General features: G+C 50.2%; 1 protein-coding gene across 1 annotated transcript in view; it reads left to right on the top strand.

Annotated features, from left to right (window-relative positions):
* igsf21 (immunoglobin superfamily member 21) overlaps positions 1–20,790 on the top strand; it is a 256,988-nt gene that overhangs the window by 186,377 nt on the left and 49,821 nt on the right. The window contains 1 exon segment of the mRNA NM_001078772.2: positions 8,024–8,495. Coding sequence (NP_001072240.2) covers positions 8,024–8,495 — 472 coding nt within the window.

Here is a 20,790-nt window from a genome sequence, read left to right as displayed (position 1 = left end):
CCAGGATTGGAACCCCAATACCCCCAAGCAGGGGGCTCAGGATTGGAACCCCAATACCCCCAAGCAAGGGGCTCAGGATTGGAACCCCAATACCCCCAAGCAAGGGGCTCAGGATTGGAACCCCAATATCCCCAAGCAGGGGGCTCAGGATTGGAACCCCAATACCCCCAAGCAGGGGGCTCAGGATTGGAACCCCAATACCCACAAGCAAGGGGCTCAGGATTGGAACCCAATATCCCCAAGCAGGGGGCTCAGGATTGGAACCCCAATACCCCCAAGCAGGGGGTTCAGGATTGGAACCCCAATACCCCCAAGCAAGGGGCTCAGGATTGGAACCCCAATACCCCCAAGCAGGGGCTCAGGATTGGAACCCCAATACCCCCAAGCAGGGGGCTCAGGATTGGAACCCCAATACCCCCAAGCAGGGGGCTCAGGATTGGAACCCCAATACCCCCAAGCAGGGGGTTCAGGATTGGAACCCCAATACCCCCAAGCAAGGGGCTCAGGATTGGAACCCCAATACCCCCAAGCAGGGGCTCAGGATTGGAACCCCAATACCCCCAAGCAGGGGGCTCAGGATTGGAACCCATCGCTTTGGGGGGCGGCCTGAGCCCCATCGCAGTCCAACTCAGTAACAAATAACCTTCCAGGAACGTTCGTAGCGGTTACACGAGCCAATCGGCTGCCAGAAGGGGCTGCGCGTTACGTCTGTGAGCAGCTTGTAAAGTGCGGCGCTAAATGGACCCTCCGAGTTCTGTATAAATAAAACATCTTAGAAACGTTGGATTTATGAACTGAGCTTCACACAGAGACCAATTGGGCACATTTTATAATCGTTCCTATTGGACTTGGCAGATGGCTCCGTTTGTATATGAACTGCTGTAATGGAATATAATTGTTGTATTCAGGTTTAGTGGCTGAGGGGGAGGGCTGTTCCTGTGTCTGTTCCAATGCTCTGATTGGCTGCAGGTTTGCCTACTATGATACATGACTACTAATATCCTTATCATTTACAGTAGGGGGTACATTATCCCTTATAATACATGAGTGATACTCAGAGTTCCCTGTATAACTCAGCCTGCAGCCTTGTGCCTTTATATGGGGGGCACAGAACCCCTCAGTGACTGCTAATATCCTTATCATTTACAGTAGGGGGTACATTATACCTTATAATACATGAGTGATACTCAGAGTTCCCTGTATAACTCAGCCTGCAGCCTTGTGCCTTTATATGGGGGGCACAGAACCCCTCAGTGTCTGCTAATATCCTTATCATTTACAGTAGGGGGTACATTATCCCTTATAATACATGAGTGATACTCAGAGTTCCCTGTATAACTCAGCCTGCAGCCTTGTGCCTTTATATGGGGGGCACAGAACCCCTCAGTGACTGCTAATATCCTTGTCATTTACAGTAGGGGGTACAGTATCCCTTATAATACATGAGTGATACTCAGAGTTCCCTGTATAACTCAGCCTGCAGCCTTGTGCCTTTATATGGGCACAGAACCCCTCAGTGACTGCTAATATCCTTATCATTTACAGTAGGGGGTACAGTATCCCTTATAATACATGAGTGATACTCTGTATAACTCTAATATCCTTATAATTGGGCTTTCCCTCCATAATATCAAGTCAGGTTTTGGTACTTGCAGTAGAACTATTGAACGTATCACGGGGGTCCCTGAATAGCTGAGCAGAGTGATTGTGTGGGGACTGGGATTAGTTCTGTATCGGGGGCACTAGAGGGGTCGGGGAGTGAGCGCAGGCAGCTGATATTGATTGTTGGTCTCTTCCTTAATCTCCCATGGATTGAACTAATCCGTTCATTATGGCCAAGGAAGTGCCCGAGCCCCTCGGGGGGATAGAGAGGGATAATCTGCAGAGCTGCTTTGTTCCGTGGGTCAGTGCCGGGCCAGATGGACCTTCCGGAGTAGGGGAAGAATAAATGGTTTAAAGGGGAACTTCACCCAAAAACAGCTTGGTTTTACAATTATGTGCAAACAGTGGGGCAACTGCTGGGGGGTGCAATTGCACCTAGTCCCACTCACACCCTCAGGCACACTCACATAGTCCTACCCACTCACACTCAGAGGCACATAGTCCTACACACTCAGAGGCACATAGTCCTACCCACTCACACTCAGAGGCACATAGCCCTACCCACTCACACTCAGGCACATAGTCCTACCCACTCACACTCAGGCACATAGTCCTACCCACTCACACTCAGGCACATAGTTCTACCCACTCACACTCAGAGGCACATAGTCCTACCCACTCACACTCAGGCACATAGTCCTACCCACTCACACTCAGGCACATAGTTCTACCCACTCACACTCAGGCACATAGTTCTACCCACTCACACTCAGAGGCACATAGTCCTACCCACTCACACTCAGGCACATAGTTCTACCCACTCACACTCAGGCACATAGTCCTACCCACTCACACTCAGGCACATAGTCCTACCCACTCACACTCAGGCACATAGTTCTACCCACTCACACTCAGGCACATAGTCCTACCCACTCACACTCAGAGGCACATAGCCCTACCCACTCACGCTCACATAGTCCTACCCACTCACACTCAGAGGCACATATCAAGGTTACAGTAGCCAGGAGGGGTAACTGCCGGTGACTATACAGTATACAGAGCCCTGGGTGGATCTATTCGTTGTTTCTCCGTATTGCTTGGCTGATCAGGACAAGTCAGATTTAAAGGACAAGTAACTCATAACATGACCAGCTCGGGGCTGTATCTGGGTTTATAAAAAGCTCACATTTCCTTCCCTTTTACTCATGAGAGGTTTTTACTAGGAACGGAGCCAGGAGAGAGAAATAAATTGTGTGTCCTGGGGAGGAATCACAGAAATCCTGTCTGTAAATGTTCTGCCCACTCGCTTAACCAGTCAAGGGAAACACAGGTGTTTGTCTCCTCCATCCGGATTTTCTATTATTCCTCTTTATATGAGCTTTCAGCTTCACCTTCTCAGCATTACCATTTTCTCTTCTGTTAGAGAAATAAATCTGCCATAGTGCAATCTCCATATCATATGTACTAATTCATTATCTTTATTATTCTCAGAATACGGAGCTGGGGCCACTGGCACCCAACCCATATAGAGCAATGCAGGCTGGGCCGGGGCAGGCACGTATTGTAAGCCAATGGGGTGACAGCAAGATAGAGACAGCAGAACAACAAGGTGACAGTAGGGCAAGATTGGGACAGTAGGGCAAGATTGGGACAGTAGGGCAAGATGGGGACAGTAGGGCAAGATGGAGACAGTAGGGCAAGATGGGCACAGTAGGGCAAGATGGAGACAGTAGGGCAAGATGGAGACAGTAGGACAAGATGGAGACAGTAGGACAAGATGGAGACAGTAGGACAAGATGGATACAGTAGGACAAGATAGAGACAGTAGGGCAAGATGGAGACAGTAGGACAAGATGGGGACAGTAGGACAAGATGGGGACAGTAGGGCAAGATGGATACAGTAGGGCAAGATGGGGACAGTAGGACAAGATGGGGACAGTAGGGCAAGATGGATACAGTAGGATAAGATGGAGACAGTAGGACAAGATGGAGACAGTAGGACAAGATGGAGACAGTAGGACAAGATGGAGACAGTAGGACAAGATAGAGACAGTAGGGCAAGATGGAGACAGTAGGACAAGATGGAGACAGGAGGGCAAGATGGAGACAGGAGGGCAAGATGGAGACAGGAGGGCAAGATGGAGACAGTAGGGCAAGATGGAGACAGTAGGGCAAGATGGAGACAACAGGGCAAGATGGAGACAGTAGGGCAAGATGGAGACAGAAGGGTAAGATGGAGACAGGAGGGCAAGATGGAGACAGTAGGGCAAGATGGAGACAGTAGGGCAAGATGGAGACAGGAGGGCAAGATGGAGACAGGAGGGCAAGATGACGAGAGTAGGACAAGATGGAGACAGTAGGACAAGATGGAGACAGTAGGGCAAGATGGAGACAGGAGGGCAAGATGACGAGAGTAGGACAAGATTGAGACAGTAGGACAAGATGGAGACAGTAGGGCAAGATGGAGACAGTGGGGCAAGATGGAGACAGGAGGGCAAGATGACGAGAGTAGGACAAGATGGAGACAGTAGGACAAGATGGAGACAGTAGGGCAAGATGGAGACAGTAGGGCAAGATGGAGACAGTAGGGCAAGATGGAGACAGTAGGGCAAGATGGAGACAGTAGGACAGGATGGAGACAGTAGGACAAGATGGAGACAGTAGGACAAGATGGAGACAGTAGGACAAGATGGAGACAGTAGGGCAAGATGGAGACAGTAGGGCAAGATGGAGACAGGAGGGCAAGATGACGAGAGTAGGACAAGATGGAGACAGTAACACAAAGCGGTGTTGCTGAATTTGCAAACATTTAGTTGTTGTTATACACTATTCCTTTGCTGTTGGAGGGTACTGGGAGTTGCACCATAGCTTGTGGCACCAATTATCATGGCTGCAGTTTGCGTGAAAGAACATCTGGAGATACAGGTTGGATAATATACCATTACTCACCCCCTCAGAGGTAGTTTGGCCTAGTTGGGCAAAAGGTCAAGTTGGCAAATTAAAGGGCCAGACAGGAGGAGCGAGTAACTGACGGCTTTGTAGGAGAATAAGCCCCTCACCCCAACCTCCTGCACTGAGCTCAGTAACTGGCAATTATTTGTCTCATTCCCTGTTAGTAACATCTGTTCCTACCTGATGTGTGTTCCGCCGCGTTCCCTCCCAAGGTCACCCCCCTCCCCGCAGTAACGCAGTGGGGCCCCAAAACATCCCTCTCTCAGCCATAAATATTACATTTCCCTTTCTGTGCCAATTCCTGCATTCTCTGCTCCTACAGAGCAGCATTTATTCACTATATTCACATACAGGCTGCAAAATAGGCAGATAGAGCTACCTGTATGGTACAAATAAGCACCCCAAATCCCCCCTAACTGGCCTTCAGGCTGGGCCCCCTTAGCCCATAACAAGGTTACAGATATATAGAAACATTGGGGTAACAGTCACCCCACTATAGTTCCAGGGGTACCCAGGGCACAAATAAGCACTCACCCCAAATCCTCCCTAACTGGCCTTCAGGCTGGGCCCCCTTAGCCCATAACAAGGTTACAGATATATAGAAACATTGGGGTAACAGTCACCCCGCTATAGTTCCAGGGGTACCCAGGGCACAAATAAGCACTCACCCCAAATCCCCCCCTAACTGGCCTTCAGGATGGGCCCCCTTAGCCCATAACAAGGTTACAGATATATAGAAACATTGGGGTAACAGTCACCCCACTATAGTTCCAGGGGTACCCAGGGCACAAATAAGCACTCACCCCAAATCCCCCCTAACTGGCCTTCAGGCTGGGCCCCCTTAGCCCATAACAAGGTTACAGATATATAGAAACATTGGGGTAACAGTCACCCCGCTATAGTTCCAGGGGTACCCAGGGCACAAATAAGCACCCCAAATCCCCCCTAACTGGCCTTCAGGCTGGGCCCCCTTAGCCCATAACAAGGTTACAGATATATAGAAACATTGGGGTAACAGTCACCCTGCTATAGTTCCAGGGGTACCCAGGGCACAAATAAGCACTCACCCCAAATCCCCCCCTAACTGGCCTTCAGGCTGGGCCCCCTTAGGAAAGACACCAACATCCTGAAGTGCAACTACAGATGGAGCAGTGGCTGCTGGGATACCTGGCAGTACTTATTGAGGCCTAGGAGGTATCTCGGGAGGCTTTGCTGCTCCATCTGTAGAAGTTCTTATTCCTGACCCATCAGAGCAGATCAAGTGGAAAATACAATGCAAATATCCAGAGACGGAATGTTGTGGGCACATAGAGGGCACAATACCCATTGGCAGAAGCCGCAGAACCCACATATAATTGGGCGCCACGTACATTGTATTTCATGATAATCTTTAGGGGCCGCTGTATATATTGCATTAAATTGTCTTGTACCCATAAAACTAACTGGGAGCCTCCGCCGGCCATAAAGGCGACTTTTCACTCCGTGCCGGACGCGGCTTTATCCGTCTCCGCTCTGCGCCGGGTCCCGGATATAAAATGAAAAAGATTCATGTGTGAAATAAAGGGAAAGGCTTAAACCATTGACAGGCGGCATAAAGCTTGTTTATTAAACTTCATCCGCAAACCGGGCCTGGCACCGACGCACAATGGGCTGTTTAAAGGGGAAGTATTCCCTATCTGGACACAGCCGGTACGTCCTAACCAAATATTATGACTGGCCGCCAATGTTTTATTACTCAACACCTTCCAAACCAATACAAACGCTGCAATAAAGAAGCCAAGAAAGGGTTACTTCCCCTTTAAACACAGACAGAAGCGCCGCGTTGGCTCCCCCGGGGCGGCCAATCATGGTGGGAAGCAGTGGCCGGTCCCGGGAAGGTGTTTCTATATATTTTTAGAGCGTCAGTAAACTCATTAATATATTAATAAAATCATTACTGGCTCCGGCGCTGTGGGAATAATTCTGTTTAACCAATAAAAGCCACAACAGGCGCGTCCCGGCCTCAGCGTAATATCCTCATATTAAGGGCCTGTCGGGGGTATTAGGGCTTCTGATTCACGGTTTCACTGCACAATAATAATGGGATGGGCTCTATGGCCAAAAGTACCTTGGTACCTGCCGGCCCAGAATCTCATCCCCAAACCAAGGGGGTTAATATGAAGTTGCCCCTCCCCTTGCTGCTATAACTGCCCCTACCCTTCTGGGAAGGTTCCCACTAGATGGTGGAACAGTGTTGCTGGGAGTTGCTCCCATTCAGCCACAAGAGCGTTAATGAGGTTGGGCACTGATGCTGGGGATCAGGCTCACAGTCGGGGTTCCATCCCACAGGGGTTCAGTTGGGTTACCCCTCCCCTTGCTGCTATAACTGCCCCTACTCTTCTGAGAAGGTTCCCACTAGATGTTGGAACAGTGTTGCTGGGAGTTGCTCCCATTCAGCCACAAGAGCATTAATGAGGTTGGGCAGTGATGTTGGGGATCAGGCTCACAGTCGGGGTTCCATCCCACAGGGGAGCAGTTGGGTTGCCCCTCCCCTTGCTGCTATAACTGCCCCTGCCCTTCTGGGAAGGTCCCACTAGATGTTGCTGGGAGTTGCTCCCATTCAGCCACAAGGGCATTAGTGAGGTTGGGCAGTGATGTTGGGGGTCAGGCTCACAGTCGGGGTTCCATCCCACAGGGGTTCAGTTGGGTTGCCCCTCCCCTTGCTGCTATAACTGCCCCTGCCCTTCTGGAAAGGTTCCCACTAGACATTGTTTCTGGTAGTTGCTCCCATTCAGCCACAAGAGCATTAGTGAGGTTGGGCAGTGATGTTGGGGGCCAGGCTCACAGTTTGGGTTCCAGTTGGGTCAACCCCACCCCCCTTGCTGCTATAACTGCCCCTACCCTACTGGGAAGGTTCCCACTAGACATTGTTGCTGGGAGTTGCTCCCATTCAGCCACATTAGTGAGGTTGGGCACTGATGTTGGGGATCAGGCTCACAGTTGGGGTTCCAGTTGGGTCAACCCCACCCCCCTTGCTGCTATAACTGCCCCTACCCTACTGGGAAGGTTCCCACTAGACATTGTTGCTGGGAGTTGCTCCCATTCAGCCACATTAGTGAGGTTGGGCACTGATGTTGGGGATCAGGCTCACAGTTGGGGTTCCAGTTCATCCCAGAGGGGTTCAGTTGGGTTCTTTGCAGTAGAAGCATGGAATTATCAGGAACGTCATTGTTCCCTGTCACTTTCAAGTTTTATTGGAACCAGGGGCCCAAGTCCATTGGAACAACCCTACACATTATTCCTCCTTCACCAAACTTTGCCGTTGGCTATTATGCTTTTAGCCAGGCGAGGGTGGCTACTGAGGACTTGGCATGTTGGCCACCGTGGGCAGAGAGAGGGGCTACAAAATATAAAGTATCAAATACAATATACTGGGATATGTTGGTTCCGGTAATAACTTGATGTTCCTCACTGTCCCATTTCTCTCCAGGTTTCCTTCAAGAGGGACGGCGAGTTAATCGACGTGGTTCCGATGCTGGAGCCCCCACCCGCGGCAGCAGGGCTGCTGGGCAACCGTCCATCCAGGAACCCCTTCAACCGCGACATGGATGACACCAAGATGCAAAAATCACTCTCGTTGCTGGACACGGAGGAAAGAGGACTCAGTCCCTTTACGGAGAACCCTTACCGGGTCCGAGCCGCCGACCAAGGACCTATGTCCAGCCCCGTAACGGAGGCCATTCCAGAGACTGTGGTCAGTCTGGAGTTTCCTCGTTGGGTCCACAGCACGGACCCCGCTTATTTCTTCCACCAAATGCATCTTCCCATGAGCGATGGGACCGTCGAGGTGCGGGCCATGCTTACCTGGACTCTAAACCCACAAGTGGACAATGAGGCTCTGTTTAGCTGCGAGGTGAAGCACCCAGCGCTCTCCATGCCTATGCAGTCGGAAGTCACATTAGGTAAGGCTTCCATTGCACAATAAGCCCCCCTACCTGCAAGGGGGCGCTATAGAACGTTCCACCTCCTGACCCATGGCCCATCATTTTGTCTGTATTTCTGCACAAATGAACAGTGATGTTAAAGATGATAATCTAAGTGTAGGTGTGTGATTGGACAGTGATATTGGGGTGGTTGAGGGGTTGAACACCTCACAGGTATAGAAAGATTGTGATTGGACAATGGCAGGCTATAGATCGTTTTACACTCTTGGTGGATTCTACGTTAGTTGGTGCTCAGTTTCAGTAATGGGGGGTTTTGCTCCTTAATTTCAATGAAATTTTGATCGTTTTCGGAGGAATTCAGCATTTGCCTTTGGGCAAGTTTTCAGTTGCATCTTGCCCTACTGTCTCCATCTTGTCCTACTGTCTCCATCTTGCCTTACTGTCTCCATCTTGCCCTACTGTCTCCATCTTGCCCTACTGTCTCCATCTTGCCCTACTGTCTCCATCTTGTCCTACTGTCTCAATCTTGCCCTACTGTCTCCATCTTGTCCTACTGTCTCCATCTTGCCCTACTGTCTCCATCTTGCCCTACTGTCTCCATCTTGCCCTACTGTCTCCATCTTGCCCTACTGTCTCCATCTTGTCCTACTGTCTCAATCTTGCCCTACTGTCTCCATCTTGTCCTACTTGTCCCCATCTTGTCCTACTGTCTCCCATCTTGCCTTACTGTCTCCATCTTGCCCTACTGTCTCCATCTTGCCCTACTGTCTCCATCTTGCCCTACTGTCTCCATCTTGCCCTACTGTCTCCATCTTGCCCTACTGTCTCCATCTTGTCCTACTGTCTCCATCTTGCCTTACTGTCTCCATCTTGCCCTACTATCTCCATCTTGCCCTACTGTCTCCATCTTGCTCTACTGTCTCCATCTTGCCCTACTGTCTCCATCTTGCTCTACTGTCTCCATCTTGCCCTACTGTCTCCATCTTGCCCTACTGTCTCCATCTTGTCCTACTGTCTCCATCTTGCCCTACTGTCTCCATCTTGTCCTACTGTCTGCATCTTGTCCTACTGTCTCCATCTTGTCCTACTGTCTGCATCTTGTCCTACTGTCCCCGTCTTGTCCTACTGTCTCCATCTTGTCGTACTGTCTCCATCTTGTCCTACTGTCTCCATCTTGCCCTACTGTCTCCATCTTGCCCTACTTTCTCCATCTTACCCTTCTGTCCCCATCTTGTCCTACTGTCTCCATCTTGCCCTACTGTCTCCATCTTGTCCTACTGTCTCCATCTTACCCTTCTGTCCCCATCTTGTCCTACTGTCTCCATCTTGTCCTACTGTCTCCATCTTGTCCTACTGTCTCCATCTTGCCCTACTGTCTCCATCTTGTCCTACTGTCTCCATCTTGTCCTACTGTCTCCATCTTGTCCTACTGTCTCCATCTTGTCCTACTGTCTCCATCTTGTCCTACTGTCTCCATCTTGCCCTACTTTCTCCATCTTACCCTTCTGTCCCCATCTTGTCCTACTGTCTCCATCTTGTCCTACTGTCTCCATCTTGCCCTACTGTCTCCATCTTACCCTTCTGTCCCCATCTTGTCCTACTGTCTCCATCTTGTCCTACTGTCTCCATCTTGCCCTACTGTCTCCATCTTGCCCTACTGTCTCCATCTTGCCTTACTGTCTCCATCTTGCCCTACTATCTCCATCTTGCCCTACTGTCCCCATCTTGCCCTACTGTCTCCATCTTGTCCTACTGTCTCCATCTTGTCCTACTGTCTCCATCTTACCCTTCTGTCCCCATCTTGTCCTACTGTCTCCATCTTGCCCTACTGTCTCCATCTTGCCCTACTGTCTCCCTCTTGCCCTACTGTCTCCATCTTGCCCTACTGTCTCCATCTTGCCCTACTGTCCCCATCTTGCCCTACTGTCTCCATCTTGCCCTACTGTCTCCATCTTGCCCTACTGTCCCCATCTTGCCCTACTGTCTCCATCTTGCCCTACTGTCTCCATTGAAGTAATTGCTCCCCCTATTCATTATACAGATGCAGGACTGTGGGACCCCCCTATACACACACACTCATATATAAGAGAAGCCAATTTGTTTCTGCCCCCCCCCCCATATTATATTTGCCTCTATCAGTTTATTGGAAGTTCCTCTCCATGTAGCACCAGGGGGGCCCATTAATGAGACCGGACAGGTTTCTATTCTGGGCAGATTGGGGCAGATTCTTGTTCATTTGTTCCTATCAGTTCTGGGGGCTGCACTTTACTGCGCCCTCCATTCGCCTCCCCCCGGCGGCAGTGACAGGTTTAAGGCCGGCAGCTGGTCCGGTGATGAAGCCGCGGCGCTGGGGAACTTGATGGCACTTATTAAAGGCTGCGGTGAGATCAGCGCGTTCCGACTCTGATCAGATGTAGGAAGGTCCCCGCTGCGTTTATGGGGGACTTTATTAACTCGGCCCAAGGATTCTTCTCTTCAGCTTTCAGCAGCTCCAGCCATCTAGCCCTGCGTGTGTTAATTATCCTGAGATTTAATCATCTAGGTAATTAAAGGGGAAGTAGTCCCACTTTGTAATTATGTAGATTTCAGTATTAGTTGGTTTCGTTAATTATGTAGCTTCGTTTTATAGTTACTGTCTGTCCAGGTTACAGAATGTACAGTATAACTGATAGCAGGCTGTTCCTACTAAATACAGTATATGGTTCATTTGTATAACAGAGAGATACCATATAACTATGGCACATAGGGATTCCCCTGTACTAAGCACAATTCAGCAGGAACAGCCCCCTAAGTTTGCTCATAGCCTGTACAGAGAGATACCATAAAACTATGGCACATAGGGATTCCCCTGTACTAAGCACAATTCAGCAGGAACAGCCCCCTAAGTTTGCCCATAGCCTATACAGAGAGATACCATAAAACTATGGCACATAGGGATTCCCCTGTACTAAGCACAATTCAGCAGGAACAGCCCCCTAAGTTTGCCCATAGCCTGTACAGAGATATACCATAAAACTATGGCACATAGGGATTCCCCTGTACTAAGCACAATTCAGCAGGAACAGCCCCCTAAGTTTGCCCATAGCCTGTACAGAGATATACCATAAAACTATGGCACATAGGGATTCCCCTGTACTAAGCACAATTCAGCAGGAACAGCCCCCTAAGTTTGCCCATAGCCTGTACAGAGATATACCATAAAACTATGGCACATAGGGATTCCCCTGTACTATGCACAATTCAGCAGGAACAGCCCCCTAAGAAGCTGCTGACCCCCCAGCAGTGGGCACAGGGCCCAGTAATGGCGGCTTTTTGGGCCTGTGAGTGTTCCCCCCCCTCCCCGACGCCCTTGATGGAATTATCCCAGCCCTAATGGCGTTTGCATGCAGATGAAGCCATTTTCTCTCGTTCGTTTACAAACCATTAAGGTTAATGTGCTTCTTGTTTAAAGAGAGTGTTGAATTAATAGAGTGCGAGAGGGGAGGCTGCGCCCGGCCGGGAGCTCATTCCGTGCGTTACAGGCTGCGGCGCTCACTGGCGGCTGTTTGGGGCTCTTTGTTTGATCAGTCGCTGTATTAATTCCGCTGCCACTAATAATACTCGTTTGTTTCCGCGCTGCTTAATGAGCTTTATCTGCGCCTACTTTATCCCATAGGGACCCGGGCAATGGGACGTATTCACCTTCACGCTAACTTTTAGTATGTTATAGATTGCCCTATTCAGAGAAACTTTGCAATTGGTCTTCATTATTTATTTCTTATCGTTTTTGAATTATTTGCCTTCTTCTTTCAAATGGGGGTCGCTGACCCCGGCAGCCAAACCCTATTGCTCTGTGAGGCTCCAGTTTTATTGTTATTGTTACTTTTTATTCCTTATCTTTCTATTCAGCCCCTCCTCTATTCATATACCTGTCTCTCGTTGAAAGCACTGCCTGGTTACTAGGGTAAAAAAGACCCTAGCAACACTTTCCAGCTCTCAAATGGGGGTCACTGACCCCGGCAACCAAACCCTATTGCTCTGTGAGGCTCCAGTTTTATTGTTATTGTTACTTTTTATTCCTTATCTTTTTATTCAGCCCCTCCTCTATTCATATACCTGTCTCTCGTTGAAAGCACTGCCTGGCTACTAGGGTAAAAAAGACCCTAGCAACACTTTCCAGCTCTCAAATGGGGGTCACTGACCCCAGCAACCAAACCCTATTGCTCTGTGAGGCTCCAGTTTTATTGTTATTGTTACTTTTTATTCCTTATCTTTCTATTCAGCCCCTCCTCTATTCATATACCTGTCTCTCGTTGAAACTACTGCTTGGTTACTAGGGTAAAAAAGACCCTAGCAACCAGATACCTGCTAAAATACCATTACCACCAATCAGAATATCAATGTCTACAACATATTAAAAGTTCATTTAAAGGTAAACTACCCCTTTTAATGCCGGCGGAGAATACGCCCCACGTTCCAGGGGCCCGAGGGACCTGGTTTAACCCTTGCAAGCAGTTTGTTTATCCCTATCTGTTCCCTGATTGGATAAAATGTATCGCAATCCCTTTCCACTGATACTTTGTTACACACAGAGATTTCCAGGAGGTCCGTATGGGCCCGGAACCGGCTCGGCCCGGCAGGGAGATGCGCATCTGCCTGTTATTGAGGCCCAAGGACGTTTGGCATTTGGGAAGGTTGAACTACACCCCCCCCCCCCCATAGTCCTGCGATCAAACAGGAATTATTCATAAGGGCCGTAACTCAGGCGCTGAGCGCAGCACTGTTTGATGAAATATTTAAGAATCTCTTTAGCGAGGAACCGACTGTTTAACTGCAATGTGGCCCCGGCGACTGTCCTGGCTCTGAAGGGCGATGGGAACGGGGGGTACGGGGAGGGGGAACAGGGGGTCTTTGCTTTGTAGTCTCTGAAATAACATGAATGTCTTCCTATGCTGATGGTGAGATCCCCTTGCCTCCCCACCCCCAATGTATCACTCATTCCCCCTCTCTTGGTAGGGAATCCCATAACCTGACTGCCCTTACAGTAAGGAACCCATTCCTATGCTGATGGTGAGATCCCCTTTCCTCCCCACCCCCAATGTATCACTCATTCCCCCTCTCTTGGTAGGGAACCCCATAACCTGACTGCCCTTACAGTAAGGAACCCCTTCCTATGCTGATGGTGAGATCCCCTTTCCTCCCCACCCCCAATGAATCACTCATTTCCCCTCTCTTGGTAGGGAACCCCATAACCTGACTGCCCTTACAGTAAGGAACCCCTTCCAATGCTGATGGTGAGATCCCCTTTCCTCCCCACCCCCAATGAATCACTCATTCCCCCTCTCTTGGTAGGAAACCCCATAACCTGACTGCCCTTACAGTAAGGAACCCCTTCCTATGCTGGTGGTGAGATCTCCTTTCCTCCCCACCCCCAATGTATCACTCATTCCCCCTCTCTTGGTAGGGAACCCCATAACCTGACTGCCCTTACAGTAAGGAACCCCTTCCTATGCTGATGGTGAGATCCCCTTTCCTCCCCACCCCCAATGTATCACTCATTCCCCCTCTCTTGGTACGGAATCCCATAACCTGACTACCCTTACAGTAAGGAACCCCTTCCTATGCTGATGGTGAGATCCCCTTTCCTCCCCACCCCCAATGTATCACTCATCCCCCCTCTCTTGGTACGGAATCCCATAACCTGACTGCCCTTACAGTAAGGAACCCCTTCCTATGCTGATGATGAGATCTCCAGAATTGTGTTTGTGGCTGAATGAGGAGTCTGGGAGTTTTAGTGGAAGGGCCACACACTGACATTCTGGGCCACACAGAACTTATTCCAACAACTCCCATTAGTTCTCTGTGCCAAACACCAGCCGGTTTCTCTATAGGAACGAGTTCCCATCTATTTGATTCCATTCATTGGTCCATTTCTGATTTGCGAGGCGCCGGGTGAGGTTCTGATCGGAGACATTAAACCCGACAGACAGAACTGGGAAGGGCTTTTATCACACATGCGAATGGTTAATTATTTACACAAGCGCCTAAATAATTCAGCAAAGGGAAAGTTTCCCAAAGTCGCGCCATGTGAACAATGCGCATAAAATAAAAAAGTCCAAACCCAGAAATTATCCCCTTGTCTCTTGGTACCGGCGCTTTCCTTATGTAATATCACTCTTCATCTTCTCTAACAATCATATCTCTGTCTCCTGTCAGGGGCCATCTGTTCCCAAATCTGACACTCTATCCCCCCCCCCCCCCCCGTAGGAATGGTTTATTCCCACGTTGTTGCTGATTGGCTCAGTTTCAAGAGCTCATAGGCAGCTCCTACTTCTGCCCAAATTCCCACTCACCTTTACAGGGGTAGGTTCACCTATCTCGTAGTACGTTATAGAATGCCCTATTCCTAGCAACTTTGCAATTGGTCTTCTTTATTTATTTTTTATAGTTTTTTAAAATTATTTTCAACCTTCATCTGCCTCTTTGCAGCTTTCAAATGGGGGTCACTGACCCCGGCAGCCAAACCCTATTGCTCTGTGAGGCTCCAGTTTTATTGTTATTGTTACTTTTTATTCTATTTTATTCTATACAGCCCCTCTTCTATTCATTCATATTCCCGTCTCTCGTTTACACCACTGCCTGGTTGCTAAGGTAAACAAGACCCTAGCAACCAGATAGCTGCTAAAATAACAAATGGAGAGCTGCTGGACAGAAAGCTAAATAACTGAAAAACCATTAAAAAAAATGAAGACCAATTGCAAATTTTCTCAGAATAGCACTGTCTACATCATAGTAAAAGCTAATATAAAGGTGAACTACCCGGTGCATTGTGGGTATTCGTTATTTATGTATATAAAGGGGAGATGCCGGGGGGTTTGGGTGCCTAAAGGGTAGAAATACAGGAATAATCCGGGCGCAGATTTCCTTCCCCGCGCTGCTCGCCCCATCGCTGACATTTATATTTCTACCTTCTCTCGTTCCTCTACCTAAGAAAGTCATCGGGGACCATCTGTCTCCAAATCTGCCTCTTGTTTTATAGATCTAATTATCACTCAGATCATGTTTGCTCCTGATTTATCCCTGCGATGGCGTTCCGGTGCCGCACCCACAGCGCTGCGTAATAGGGGCCCTGAGTGGGCAGAAATCGAGCAGCTGGCGTGGGGTGGGGCTGCCATATTGCTCCTTTAAAGGGAAACTAAAGGTGTAATCACTGGGGGGGTTTCCCACTTACCTTATGCCCTGGGCTGGTGCGCCTGTTTGAAGAAATTGCACCAGCAGGGGGTATTTCTATAGAGGCTCATTCGCCATGATTTTCTTTCGCTTTTTTTCTCTGGGCCCGGGCTGGCGCCGTAGAGCGTAGAAAATGGGGAAATACCCTGGGCCTGGGGTACCATGTAAGTCAGAAATACCCTGGGCCAGGGGTACCATGTAAGTCAGAAATACCCTGGGCCAGGGGTACCATGTATGTCAGAAATACCCTGGGCCAGGGGTACCATGTAAGCCAGAAATACCCTCGGCTAGGGGTACCATGTAAGTCAGAAATACCCTGGGCCAGGGGTACCATGTAAGCCAGAAATACCCTGGGCCAGGGGTACCATATAAGCCAGAAATACCCTGGGCCAGGGGTACCATATAAGCCAGAAATACCCTGGGCCAGGGGTACCATATAAGCCAGAAATACCCTGGGCCAGGGGTACCATGTAAGCCAGAAATACCCTGGGCCAGGGGTACCATGTAAGCCAGAAATACCCTGGGCCAGGGGTACCATGTAAGCCAGAAATACCCTGGGCCAGGGGTACCATATAAGCCAGAAATACCCTGGGCCAGGGGTACCATGTAAGCCAGAAATACCCTGGGCCAGGGGTACCATGTAAGTCAGAAATACCCTGGGCCAGGGGTACCATGTAAGCCAGAAATACCTCTGGCCAGGGGTACCACGTAAGCCAGAATACCCTGGGCCAGGGGTACCATGTAAGCCAGAAATACCCTGGGCCAGGGGTACCATATAAGCCAGAAATACCCTGGGCCAGGGGTACCATGTAAGCCAGAAATACCCTGGGCCAGGGGTACCATATAAGCCAGAAATACCCTGGGCCAGGAGTGCCACGTAAGCCAGAAATACCTGGGCAGGGGCTACCAGGTAAGCCAGAAATACCTGGGCCAGGGGTACCATGTAAGCCAGAAATACCCTGGGCCAGGGGTACCATATAAGCCAGAATTACCCTGGCAGGAGTGCCACGTAAGCCAGAAATACCCTGGGCCAGGGTACCAGGTAAGCCAGAAATACCCTGGGCCAGGGGTACCATGTAAGCCAGAAATCCCTGGGCAGGGTACCATATAAGCCAGAAATACCCTGGGCAGGAGTGCCACGTAAGCCAGAAATACCCTGGGCCAGGGGTACCAGGTAAGCCATAAATACCCTGGGCCTGGGGTACCATGTAAGCCAGAAATACCTGGGCCTGGGTACCATGTAAGCCAGAAATACCCTGGCCAGGTACCCCGGTAAGCCAGAAATACCCTGGGCCAGGGGTACCACGTAAGCCAGAAATACCCTGGCAAGGTAATCCGTAAGCCAGAAATACCCTGGGCCAGGGGTAACGTAAGCCAGAAATACCCTGGGCCAGGGGTAACGTAAGCCATAAATACCCTGGCCTGGGGTACCACGTAAGCCAGAAATACCTGGGCCAGGAGTGCCACGTAAGCCAGAAATAACCTGGGCCAGGGGTACCATGTAAGCCAGAAATACCCTGGGCCAGGGGTACCATGTAAAGCAGAAATACCCTGGGCCAGGGGTACCATGTAAGCCAGAAATACCTACGGCTAGGGGTACCATGTAAGTCAGAAATCCCTGGGCCAGGGGTACCATGTAAGCCAGAAATACCTGGGCCGGGTACCATGTAAGCCAGAAATACCCTCGGCTAGGGGTACCATGTAAGTCAGAAATACCCTGGGGCCAGGGTACCATGTAAGTCAGAAATACCCTGGGCCAGGGGTACCATGTATGTCAGAAATACCCTGGGCCAGGGGTACCATGTAAGCAAAAATACCCTCGGCTAGGGGTACCATGTAAGTCAGAAATACCTGGGCCAGGGGTACCATGTAAGCCAGAAAATACCCTCGGCTAGGGGTACCATGTAAGTCAGAAATACCCTGGGCAGGGGTACCATGTAAGTCAGAAATACCCTGGGCAGGGGTTACCATGTATGTCAGAAATACCCTGGCCAGGGGTACCATGTAAGCCAGAAATACCCTCGGCTAGGGGTACCATGTAAGTCAGAAATACCCTGGGCCAGGGGTACCATGTAAGCAGAAATACCCTGGGCCAGGGGTACCATATAAGCCAGAAATACCCTGGGCCAGGGGTACCATATAAGCCAGCAAATACCCTGGGCCAGGGGTACCATATAAGCCAGAAATACCCTGGGCCAGGGGTACCATGTAAGCCAGAATAATACCCTGGGCCAGGGGTACCATGTAAGCCAGAAATACCCTGGGCCAGGGTACCATGTAAGCCAGAATACCCTGGGCCAGGGTACCATATAAGCCAGAAATACCCCTGGCAGGGGTACCATGTAAGCCAGAAATACCCTGGGCAGGGGGTACCATGTAAGTCAGAAATACCCTGGGCCAGGGGTACCATGTAAGCCAGAAATACCCTGGGCAGGGGTACCACGTAAGCCAGAAATACCCTGGGCCAGGGTACCATGTAAGCCAGAAATACCCTGGGCCAGGGGTACCATATAAGCCAGAATACCTGGGCCAGGGGTACCATGTAAGCCAGAAATACCCTGGGCCAGGGGTACCATATAAGCCAGAAATATGGGCCAGGAGTGCACGTAGCAGAAATACCCTGGGCGGGTACCAGGTAAGCCAGAAATACCCTGGGCCGGGTACCATATAAGCCAGAAATAACCCTGGGCCAGGAGTGCCACGTAAGCCAGAAATACCTGGGCCAAGGGGTACCAGGTAAGCCAGAAATACCCTGGGCGGGGTACCATGTAAGCCAGAAATACCCTGGGCCAGGGTAACCATATAAGCCAGAAATACCCTGGCCAGGAGTGCCACGTAAGCCAGAAATACCCTGGGCCAGGGGTAGCCAGGTAAGCCATAAATACCCTGGGCCTGGGGTACCATGTAAGCCAGAAATACGCCTGGGCCTGGGGTACCATGTAGTCCAGAAATACCTGGGCCAGGGGTACCAGGTAAGCCAGAAATACCCTGGGCCAGGGGTACCACGTAAGCCAGTAAATACCCTGGGCCAGGGGGTAGCCAGAATACCTGGCCAGGGGTACCACGTAAGCCAGAAATACCCTGGGCCAGGGGTACCACGTAAGCCATAAATACCCTAAATACCTGGGCCAGGAGTGCCACGTAAGCCAGAAATACCCTGGGCCAGGGGTACCATGTAAGCCAGAAATACCCTGGGCCAGGGGTACCATGTAAGCCAGAAATACCCTGGGCCTGGGGTACCACGTAAGCCAGAAATACCCTGGGCCAGGGGTACCAGGTAAGCCAGAAATACCCTGGGCCAGGGGTACCATGTAAGCCAGAAATACCCTGGGCCAGGGGTACCATAAGTCAGAAATACCCTGGGCCAGGGGTATCACGTAAGCCAGAAATACCCTGGCCACGTAATGCTGGGCCAGGGGATCACGTAAGCCAGAAATACCCTGGGCCAGGGGTATCACGTAAGCCAGAATACCCTGGGCCAGGGGTATCACGTAAGCCAGAAATACCCTGGGCCAGGGGTATCACGTAAGCCAGAAATACCCTGGGCCAGGGGTATCACGTAAGCCAGAAATACCCTGGGCCAGGGGTATCACGTAAGCCAGAAATACCCTGGGCCAGGGGTATCACGTAAGCCAGAAATACCCTGGGCCAGGGGTATCACGTAAGTCAGAAATACCCTGGGCCAGGGGTATCACGTAAGCCAGAAATACCCTGGGCCAGGGGTATCACGTAAGTCAGAAATACCCTGGGCCAGGGGTATCACGTAAGCCAGAAATACCCTGGGCCTGGGGTACCACGTAAGCCAGAAATACCCTGGGCCAGGGTAGGGGAAAGGCCTTGATGGAAAGGGGCATGGGTGGTGTGATGGGAGGTATGTAAAAGAAAGAATTTGAGGTTCATCTGTGTACCCCCATTTCAGGGCAAAATGCCCTTCTCCGCTGGGTCCCCTACATAGGTGTAATGTTTGGGGCAGTTGCTGGGGTGAAAAATCTTGCAGGAAAGCTGCGTATTTAACCCCCGCTGGCTTTGGGGCTTTGGATATTCCCCATCAAACCCAAACACAGGTCTAGCAGCTCCAGAAAAGGGGGTGCACCCGCTAAAAAACATGACCCCCCACATTGGCTTCTCATATACAACCACTAATTTAGGCTTAGTTGCCCTTTAACCGACACATTGAGGAATTCCTGCTGGCGCTGAAAGGTCCGTATCCGCCAGAGACTCGCTGGGAAGGTAAACGACGCGGCCTAATTAGATCTGGAGTGGGGATAATAGAGAAGAGTCCTGTTAATTATTTATAGGATTCGCTAATATGGGAAGATGTTTTCTGACAGTGAGTTAATAAGCAGGAGTCTCCCCGGGCAACAAATGGCCACAATGGACTGGCCCAGGAGTCATGTGACTCATATGTATGTATCCCGAGGCACAGGAACCATCAGCCATGGAAGCCCATAGAGGAAAAGGCTACTCAGTACTGAGCATGCCCAGTAGCACTTACCATTGCCCGGAGTGTACTGAGCGTGTGCAGTGCCACCGACACCAGGGAAAGGGGCAGAAAGATGTGGAGCCGAGGGGGTGGGGCAACTTCAGCTCAAATGTGTTCCACACGCAGAGTAATATTGTAACCAATCAGTGTGAACATTATACCAATCAGTCTCCGTTGTGTTTAGTTACCCTTTGTATAGTAGGACTGCTGGGCTTTAACCCTTTATAGCTTAATAACTATAAACCCAGTGAGAATGAGCAATGAATGGGTATTGGGGAGTTGTATCAGGAGTCAGAACCAGCAGTGCAGGGAAGGGAAAGGGACAGACACAGTGACAGTTACACATAACTATAAACCCAGTGAGAATGAGGGATGAATGGATATTGGGGAGTTGTATCAGGAGTCAGAACCAGCAGTGCAGGGAAGGGAAAGGGACAGACACAGTGACAGTTACACATAACTATAAACCCAGTGAGAATGAGGAATGAATGGATATTGGGGAGTTGTATCAGGAGTCAGAACCAGCAGTGCAGAGAAGGGAAAGGGACAGACACAGTGACAGTTACACATAACTATAAACCCAGTGAGAATGAGGGATGAATGGATATTGGGGAGTTGTAT

Source organism: Xenopus tropicalis, chromosome 7 (assembly GCF_000004195.4).
Source record: "Xenopus tropicalis strain Nigerian chromosome 7, UCB_Xtro_10.0, whole genome shotgun sequence".
Lineage (NCBI taxonomy): Eukaryota > Metazoa > Chordata > Amphibia > Anura > Pipidae > Xenopus > Xenopus tropicalis.
The sequence above is the reverse complement of the archived record's forward strand: the minus strand, read 5'-3'. Positions and strand labels throughout refer to the sequence as shown.